At 41.5% G+C, this 10,407-nt stretch overlaps 1 protein-coding gene across 1 annotated transcript; it reads right to left on the reverse strand.

Moving 5' to 3' along the window:
* Window positions 1-3,823: 3,823 nt before the first annotated feature.
* LOC306997459 (uncharacterized protein) lies at window positions 3,824-9,272 on the reverse strand (the record flags this gene model as incomplete). The annotated part of the gene is made up of 6 exons (XM_079610764.1): window positions 8,955-9,272; window positions 8,828-8,912; window positions 7,158-7,219; window positions 6,236-6,386; window positions 4,066-4,201; window positions 3,824-3,835 (listed from the first exon to the last, which is right to left on the reverse strand). The coding sequence occupies exons 1-6, from the start codon at window positions 9,190-9,192 to the stop codon at window positions 3,824-3,826; spliced, it is 684 nt and encodes a 227-aa protein (XP_079466890.1). The 5' UTR covers window positions 9,193-9,272.
* Window positions 9,273-10,407: the final 1,135 nt, after the last annotated feature.

Consider the following 10,407-nt stretch of genomic DNA (forward strand, 5'->3'; position numbering starts at 1 on the left):
AGACGCTTTTACGAATTATGAGGCGATTTGAGTGTCTGGCACGATACGTGCGAATGGTGCTTTTTGTGCATTCACGCGTTTGACGCGAATTCGAAGGGGCACATAGTGAGATGGCCAACCTTGCACGCATTATCAACACCTGCCACATCCATGAAAGATTGTTTTCTGTCAGGACATGTTCAGAAAAAGCGAGCTGCCCTGTCATCTGAACATGTAAACCGGCTCGTCTGTTTGAGCAACTGGCTCAGTGCAAAGAAAGATAAATAATGGGAACCTGTGGTTTTTCTATATTCTTTTTCCCATGCGTTTAATAGACATGAACAATTTCTTTGAAAAATGTTCTTTATGCTCTATGTTTAGGGTGGTTTCAGTAATAATAAATTGTACATGTTCAGAAGAAGTGAGCTGCCCTGTCTTGCGAAAATGTAAACAGGCTTGTGTAAGTAAATTGAGTAAAGAAAGAGAAGTAATGGGAACCTGGTATTTCTATGTTATTTTTTTCATGTGTCTAATAGACATGAACAAGTTCTTTGAAAAACATGACCTTTGATACTATGATACCTTTGATAGATGTCTAGTCTTCATGCTATGTTGAGTATGGTTTGACTAATAATAAACATGCATTTGCATAAAACATCCATATTTGTCTACACCCAGTGCTTTAAGTGGGCCGGTACGCGCCGGTACTCAGTACCGCCACTTCCAAATATAGCTCTTGAGCGTACCGCCACCTCTCCGTGCGCCCAGAACGTGCTTTTAGCGTACCGGTACTCTCATTTGCACATCTGTTTTAATCCTTTGGCTGAGCTGCCACTTTTCAGAGCGCCCTTCACAATGCACGCTTCCTAATTCGTCCCACCGAGAGCAGAGACTACAATACCCATACACCCTTGAGTTTTACAAGTGAAAAGCGCATGCGTCGCTTTTGCCGTTGTCATGTCAACAACTCAACGTGGTCCGGAGAGGGTGTGTGAAACGCGCAACCATATAGTAATATAAACGTATAATAGCTGCAGTGATCGATCGGTTAAAATACAATGAACACTTAATATGCTCTCCTGGCTTCAGACTAGTAAAAGAACAAGGTCAGAATCAGAGGACTCGCTGGCTGACACCCCACCAAGCCAGAATGATATCGCTGCAGGTCAGACGCAAGCTAATGAAAGCAGCGCTTGTGCCGCGGACGACGGCATTTGTGGCGACGCGGACGAGATTGACACCACTTCTACCCATGACAACAGCCGCGTTAGCGAGCATGCGTGGCCAGAATGTTGGTCCCAAGCACAAGTCCGGTATTTCTCCACAAATTACAAGTGGCTGATGAGCAGAAATCAAAAGTTGGGTTGTAGTGTGTGTAGTCAAGTTTGTGCTCGCGTGGACATGCAGCAAGGGCAGAGAGTGTCACAGGAGTGGAGTGGGTGCTTAATCTCGTCTTTTGGAAGGGACAAAGCTGCACAACAAAACTCACTACGAAAGAAAATAAAAGAGCACAGAGACTCAATTTATCACAAGAAAGCAGTTGAAATAAAAGAGAAGGCAACACAAAATACAATGCAAAAACACATTGAAGATATGAGAAAGGCTGACTACGCTTCAACTTGCAATGTGTTTAGAACAGCTTATAAGATTGGCAAGCATGGGCGTCCCTTTACAGACATGCCAATAGATGTCCAGTTGCAAGTCTTAAATGGTGTCAAGATGGGCAGAGTTTTGCACTCTAATAACTCATGTGCAAATATACTGGATCACATTGCAGCTGAAATGAAAAAGAAGGTAGTCAATGACATAGTGATGAATGAAAGAAAATTGTGTGTGCTCATTGATGAATCCACTACTATAAGTGGAAAGTCTGTGCTTGTCGTGTGCCTGCGGTCAGCTATTTCCAGTGAAAATCCAGACACAATATTTTTTGAACTGATTGAGCTGCAGGGGACCACAGCAAAGGACATCACTGAAGCACTGTTAGGATGTCTTCATAATAATGGCTTTGACCCTCACTACCTAGAGGAACATTTGTTGGCATTTGCTTGTGATGGAGCCTCAGTGATGCTTGGGAGGAAAGCAGGAGTTGCTGCGCAGCTTTGTTCCAAATTCCCTTACCTGTTTGTCTGGCATTGTTCCAATCACAGACTGGAACTGGCAGTTTGTGATGTTTTGAAGGAGGTAGGAGGAATCAACCACTTTAAAATATTTTTAGATCAGCTTTACTCCCTCTACCATGCATCCCCAAAAAACCAAAGGGAGTTAACCGAGAGTGCTCACAATGTTGGACAACGTCTCCTTGTGATAGGCCGTGTTTTATCAGTGCGTTGGGTTGCTTCGAGTGAGAGAACAGTGAAAGCAGTATGGGAGAACTACCAAGCTCTGCAGGTACACTTTACAAGTGCTGCTGCTGATTCCAACAGGGACTCGAGAGAGAGAGCAAAATACAAAGGACTCAATGATGTTCTCACTACTGTTTCTTTTGTGGTCAATCTTGGCATCATGTATGACGCTCTCACAGAACTCAGTGACCTCTCAAGAATGCTCCAGAGACGGGACATGACTTTGGATCAAGCGACAGGCAGCTGGACCGACAAATCCGGGTGTTTGAGTCAATGGTATCCACACCTGGTCCCTACACACAAACTGCCATTGAAGCTGAAAAGAAGAAAATCTTCAGAAATGTATGCCTGCATGAAAATCAGAGAGTTATCAAAATCAACCATGGGCAATTTTTCCGTAGCCTGGCTGAAAATGTTAAGTGCAGGATGACTCCAACAACTTCCTCACATGTCAGTAGAACCTCATCTGAAAAGACAGATAGTCACCTCCTCTCAGACATCAAGGTCCTCCAGTCTGACGCCTGGCCTGCATCTCTAGATATTCAATATGGGGATGCAGCGGTCAGACGTTTATGTCAGAGATTCAGAGTTGGGGAGAGGGAAAGTGTCCTAGGATTTAGGGAGTATAAAGACCTCAAAGCTTCCAAGACACCAGAAGCCCTGAAGCCTCTCCTAAAAGCTGTCCACACCATTGCAGTATCAACAAGTGAATGCGAGCGAGCTTTCAGCTCAATGAATGATACTTTGACAGATAAAAGAAACTCTCTCGACATCAAAAGGCTTTCAAATCTGATCTTCCTGAAATGCAACGGACCACCCTTGGATCAGTTTAATGCACAAACATATGTGCAGACATGGCTGGCACTAGGGAGGAGAAGTGCAGCATCCACAAACTGCGAAGCCCAAAGTGAAAGGAAAGTGGAGCCCAAAACGTGCTGGAGCCTTTTCTCGGTAAAATGATTTGTACAGTATTTCTCATTTTTTATTTTGTGTAGTGTGATAGTATTTTGCTGACTCTGCTTTTTTATATTTTTCAGGGGTAAAGAAATGAACCATCTTCAAGACTCATGTTTATGTCCTACTGTTCTATGGTTACTATGTTATATAATTTATTTTATGTATATTTTGTTCAAATTTTTTTCAATACCCTTTTGCACATTTTATTTATGTTCAGTAGCTCTTTTTACAGTAGCTTTTTCTAAGGGTATTTTTTCAATACCCTTTTGCACATTTTATTTATGTTCAGTAGCTCTTTTTACAGTAGCTCTTTCTAAGGGTATTTTTTCAATACCCTTTTGCACATTTTATTTATGTTCAGTAGCTCTTTCTAGCTCAAGCAAATCCACAAACTAATAAAAGGATATATTATTTTGTATAAGGTTGTCTGTTGACTTCTTTATAAAAAACCCATTCAATATAATTGTTGTTACCCTTAGGGGAGGAGGGGAGTCAGCAAAAAAAAAAAAAAAAAAAGAGTACCGGCACCTCTTTTGGCCCACTTAAAGCACTGTCTACACCCATGTTGATTAATGTATTAAAAACTTAAAAAGTGTAACAACGACAGAGAAGCGCTGGTAAACACCAGGACAACTTTAAATAAATTGAACTTAAGGGAACGAGTGAGAAGCGAATTGACTGTTTGTGAAAACATTGATTTCTCTCAAACCTTTACCGTATTGCTACAAGCAATACACTATACTTTTTTTTTTTTAAATAGACCAAAAATATCAGAAAAACTTACTAGAAGGGTCCTTGATGGTCTCACATACAGGGCTTTGGTTTTATAAACCTTATGGATTAACATCCCATTCAGATCCTGACCCTCTTGGAGTGTAGGGGACACCAGTTTATTGCCACATGCCATTAGGAACTGGAGGCTACAAAGGGAGATAGTACAGCAACAAAAAAGGCTTATAGGATATGTAGCTAAACACTATTTTGTACGCTGGTGTGTGTGGATCGATCTCAGAAGGTCTGGTGTCTGCCTTTAAATAGAGCTACATTTTCTCACTTCCATCCAATCTCACATGATGAACTATCAAATATAGTGTCCAGTTTAAGATCGACCACTTGTTCACTTGACGTTATACCAACTTCATTATTAAAGGAAGTCCTCGACTCAATTGCACCAAATATTATTTCTGTCATAAACAGTTCCTTACAGACGAGCTCTGTTCCATCCTGTTTCAAACAGGCAGTAGTTCATCCGCTGCTCAAAAAGGCAAATTTGGATCCATCTGACCTAAATAATTACAGACCCATCTCAAAACTCCCCTTCCTGTCGAAAGTGTTGGAAAAGGCTGTTTTAAACCAGCTATCCCCTTACTTAATTGAGAATAATATACTCGATCCGTTTCAGTCTGGGTTCAGATCCAAGCATAGCACTGAATCGGCCTTGTTGAGAGTGGTAAATGATTTATTGCTATTTGTGGATTCCGGAAACTGTGCTGTTTCTGGTATTGCTGGATTTAAGTGCAGCTTTTGATACTGTAGATCACTGCATTCTTTTAAACAGGCTAAAAACTGAAGCTGGAATCTGCGATTCAGCTGTAGAGTGGTTTGGATCCTATTTCTCAGAGAGAAGTTTCTCTGTGGAGATGGGTCAGTTTCATTCGTCTCCTGTTCCTGTCACATGTGGAGTCCCGCAAGGCTCCATTTTGGGACCGATTTTATTTTCTTTATATATGCTCCCTCTTCGTTACATTTTTAAATCTCATCAGGTTCCTTATCACATTTATGCGGATGATACCCAGTTGTATATGTCAATTAAACCTGCTTCTGGATCTTTATCTGATTTATTAGCCTGTGTGGATGACAAAAAGTTGGATGGGTGAAAACTTTCTCCAGCTGAATGAAAAGAAGACCGAGGTTATTTTGTTTGGCCCTCCCCATTTGGTAGAAGGTTTAATCTCTGATTTAGGACCGCTGAAAGCGAATATTTGCACTCATGTAAAAAACCTGGGTGTTGTTGTTGACTCAGAGTTAAAATTTGACAAGCAAATAAACTCGGTTGTCAGAGGCAGTTTCTTTCAGCTTAGTGGCTTACGGAAATTGAAATCTATCCTATCGTTTGGTGATCTAGAGACCGTAATTCACGCCTTCATTTCAACAAGGCTGGATTATTGTAACGCCTTGTATGCGGGTATCAACCAGTTTTCACTGTCGCGTCTGCAACTGGTACAGAACGCTGCAGCCCGTTTCTTAACGGGGAAGAGAAAGTTTGAGCATATCACCCCTATTTTGAGGCATTTACATTGGCTACCGGTCAGATTCAGAATTGAGTACAAGGTTTTGACTTTTGTATTTAAAGCCTTGCACGGTCTTGGTCCAGTCTATATCTCAGACCTCATTTGTCCGTACATTCCTCAAAGATCTCTTAGATCATCATCGGAGAGCTTATTAACTATCCCGCACTCTCGGTTGAAATCCAAAGGTGACAGAGCGTTCTCCGTTTTTGGTCCTAGACTGTGGAATTCGTTACCTAAATCAGTCAGGTTGTCTTCTTCTTTATATGCATTTAAGTCAGCACTAAAAACGCATCTTTTTTCTCAGGCCTATCCTTAACTGTGGATGTAGAATTTGTGAGCTAAATTTTTACTATGTAATTTGTATGATGTTTGTTTTTATTTGTGTTTATATTGTGTTTCTGTGAAGCACCTTGGTCAGCAGAAATGCTGTTTTTAAGGTGCTATATAAATAAAAGTGACCTTGACCTTGACCTTGGATGTCTGTCCCCTTGGTTTCTTTTTTCTGAGGTGTGACTGAATCACATACTTAATAAAAAAAAAAGAGAGGCTAAAATCATATGTTTTGAATAATCATGATTGCACTTGCAATACTGTGTTGTTTAAGTGCTTTATCAATGCATATTGCATTACTAATGTACAAAGGAGAACAAAATGGGCCATTACCTGACATCCTCCGGGAGGCGATCACCAAAGCCATCCCTGATGCGTTCCATAACAGTCTGGTGGTCCCAGGCCTTGTGTAATTCAAAGGCATTGAGGATATGCCCGTGATTGTGTAACCGTACCTTTGGATGTTGTTTGCACACTACTTCCCATGATCCTAGGATAGACTTCTTACTTTCACCTCCGCAACATCTCTAGACTCCGCCCTTCCCTCTCCCAACACAGTACACAGGTCCTTGTTCATGCCCTGATCACATCCCGCATTGACTACTGCAACGCCCTCCTCATTGGCTCCACAACTAAACTTCTCCATCGTCTCCAGTCCATTCAGAACTCGGCAGCTCGGATTATCACCTGCACTAGATCAACTGATCATATTACACCACTTCTTATTCAGCTCCACTGGCTTCCTGTTTCTCACCGGATTAATTACAAAATTTTGCTGCTTACCTTCAAAGCCCTCCATGACCTTGCACCCTCATACCTCTCAGACCTGCTTCTTCCCTATAATCCTTCTCGAACACTTCGTTCCTCTACGGCTGAAATTTTAACTGTACCAACATTCAGACTTAGCACCATGGGGGCTAGAGCCTACAGCCGCTCTGCCCCACGTCTCTGGAACTCTCTCCCACTTCACATTCGCCAATTGGACTCTATCCATCATTTCAAATCACAACTTAAAACACATCTGTTTAGATTAGCTTATCCTACATAAATTGTATCATTCCAATTCAACTTACTGGACTTAATGGTTTTTAGCATCAAGATCGTACATATTCATTTGATTTTACTATTGATATTATTGTTGGGCTTGTATTAATGTCTTGTTTATTTTTTTTTATTTTTTCTGTAAGGTGTCCTTGGGTGTCTTGAAAGGCGCCAGCAAATAAAATGTATTATTATTATTATTATTATTATTATTATGATGGATTGGGCAGTAATATTATGTCCTTGTTGAAATGGTCATGTTGCTGTGCCCTAGCTCTGAAATAAGAATGTAGCAAGTAATTAGCCAGTGAAAGTTAAGTCATGCTGCCACAGAATAAGTTAATACAATGCAGTATGTGCCTAACGTTGTAGATCTAACCAGTGCAGATTAGCGCTCGCCATACTGTGACTGACCCGCACCACCGATCCGCTTGTTGTGCTAACCCTCAGTCTATTGGCGCTTTTCCACTGCAAGGAACGGTACGGTTCGGTACGGCACGGCATGCTTTGGCGCTTTTCCACTGCATGGTACGGTACGGCTCGGTTCGGTACGGCTCACTTATGGCGCATTTCCACTGCATAGTACTGTACGGTACGGCTCGCTTCGGCTCGCTTTAAATGGTACCACCTCTGTTGAGGTTCCAAGCGTACCGTACCGATACTAAACGTGACGTGAAAACACTGCAGATCACTGATTGGTCAGACAGAATCGTCACTTCAGCGTCATTGTATTTGCGACACGAGACACTAAACCCGCTAGATTTAAACGTTTATATACTGTCTATGGATTTAAATAGCCAGACAACAGCCAACGCAGTAGCACCTGTTTTTAGAGTATTTACTTGACAAAATAAGTTAAAAAAAAAATCAAAAAAAAAAATGGCTGAATCGTGGTCTGTGGACGAGGTGCAGACGTTCCTCTCGTTGATTGCCGCCGGACCTACAAACAGTGTAGGGACAAATTAGAGGCGACAACTATTAACGATCAGTCCCACCCACTTTGAAGCGGTACTAACTGCAGTGGAAAAGCAACCGATCTAAAGCGAACCGAACCGTGCCGTACCGAGTCGAGTCGTACCACACAGTGGAAAAGCGAAGCGAGCCGAACCGTTCCGCGCCGAGACGAACCGTACCGAGCTGAACCGAGCCGTACCATGTAGTGGAAAAGCGCCATATATCACCACTGCACGCAGCCTTGTCTCCCAATATGTCCGTATCTCTGGCTTTCTGAACTTCACACACTTGCCCATTCTGAGTCGAGTATTTTAATAGAATTTAATAGCTTGTTAATAGAATGTCAGAGACTATTTGTTTTCTTTCCCAACAACTGACTGATACGTGCTAGAGCTTAACGTTAGATGCCAGAGCTCGTGCACCACGAACACTCCACAGTCCAGCTAAACACTGACGTAAACAGTAACGTTACCTGTACTGCCTTATAACAGAGTTACAATAAATGAAGTAAATTGTTAAGTCACACACAGAAAAAATATTTATGACGTTACGGCATTTATTAAATCCTAAAGGACCAGAAAAAAATGAGGACCTTTGTAAACAAAAATAATACTTTTAAGGCCTTATTTTTAGAATATTAAATTTGTATAGGTAACAAAACTTTTCATTACTTGTTCATATCTTGGCAAGCAATGAGATGATATCTTTATAAGATTAACTAGGTGGGGTTTGTTCTATGCCGGCTGGAAGGAACGATTTTTGCATAACTTAGTTACATAATGCTAGCTAGCTAACATAATCTTAAATCAGTCAAAGTAACGTTAATGACATCACGTTATCTAGGTAACTTAGGTGCTGTTATTAGCGGTCTAGCTGCTATCTAGTTTTAAAAATGACAAGCTGAAGCAAGTTGGTTTCTAGCTAACTTACCTTGTTCTCCTTGTGCCTGACGTCCATGTTCTGAAACATTGCTGTGCTTGATAACGTGGTGGAGCACGTTCTCTCCTGACTGGACCTGCAGTTGGCAATACATGACCTGCAGTTGGCAATACATGACCTGCAGTTGGCAATACATGACTTGCAGTTGGCAATGGCACGCTGCTACGCTGGCGGGAAGGGAACAGCGATGCTAGGTGACTGTCTATCGACGTGTTCATAATTGGAGTTGCAACGGTCGGTTGCTGCCCGATTGTTGTGGCATTTGACAGGGTTCTGATGGTCTCCGCTGAGGCCAATATGGTGTTCAGCAAGCCCGCTGCCTCGGTTAAAGTTCTTTGCTGTTGATGAGCAGACATTGTTGTTGCGCGATTGGCGGGCAAACGGTCGCTTGTATTGTGAAAGCCGCGCTTTTTTCTTTCAACAGCTTCTAGTTCTTCGTTTTTAGGTGCACTACTGCCACCAACTGGACTGGAGTGGGGACTTTAACCACCTTCCGTTTCAACTGAAATGTGCTTCCGTTTCAACTGAAATGCGCTCACACATACAACTGAAATGCTTGCATACAACATACTGAAATGCTTTTCAGTTGTGTGTGTGTGAGCGCGTTTCAGTTGTGTGTGTGAGAGCGCGTTTCAGTTGTGTGTGTGAGAGCGCGTTTCAGTTGTGTGTGAGAGCGTGTTTCAGTTGTGTGTGTGAGAGCGCGTTTCAGTTGTGTGTGTGAGAGCGTGTTTCAGTTGTGTGTGTGAGCGCATAATATTTTCAGTTGTATGTATGAGAGCGTTTCAGTTGTGTGTGTGTGAGCGTTTCAGTTGTGTGTGTGTGAGCGCGTAATATTTTCAGTTGTATGTATGAGAGCGTTTCAGTTGTGTGTGTGAGCGTGTTTCAGTTGTGTGTGTAAAAGCATTTAACTTGTATGTGTGTGATCATTTCATTATAGTATGTGAATGAATTTGGTTTCATATGTGTATGTGAGAGGAAAAGTACATGTATATGCATGGTAATTCTGAATAATGTCACTAGGGGCACCTCATACATAGGCCTATACACTTCACATTGCAGTCGAACTGTTGCTCGATGCTTCAGTGAATGTTCTCAGTCGCGCTGTGTGTTTGAAATAGAGGATGGATATACCCGAGCCCACATCAGCGCGGCATTGAACATTTTACTTTTAAAACAGCTTATTATGTAGGCAGCCAATGTGCCTGATGCTTTCACTTGATGCAAACGTTCGTTTTTGTGATTAAAATACATGTAAAATATTACCATAACATCTGTCTTCCTGTGTGGGGAAATTTGTTTATGTAGCCGTGACAACGAAACGCGTCATATCGATGTAAACATTTGAAGTAACATATGATAATAAATATATTTTTCTCTAGTGTAGTGTAACTGAAGTGTTCCTTTTTAACGATGCCTGCTATAGCCTACTATTGTTATTATTTTATGCAGCCCTGCATGTATGCCTACAAGGCACAACAAACCTGGTGTTAATATATATATATATATATATATATATATATATATATATATAATGTGTGTGTGTGTGTGTATTTTATACATTTTTAAAAGCA

This window comes from Phoxinus phoxinus, assembly GCF_949152265.1.
Source record: "Phoxinus phoxinus genome assembly, chromosome: 4".
Lineage (NCBI taxonomy): Eukaryota > Metazoa > Chordata > Actinopteri > Cypriniformes > Leuciscidae > Phoxinus > Phoxinus phoxinus.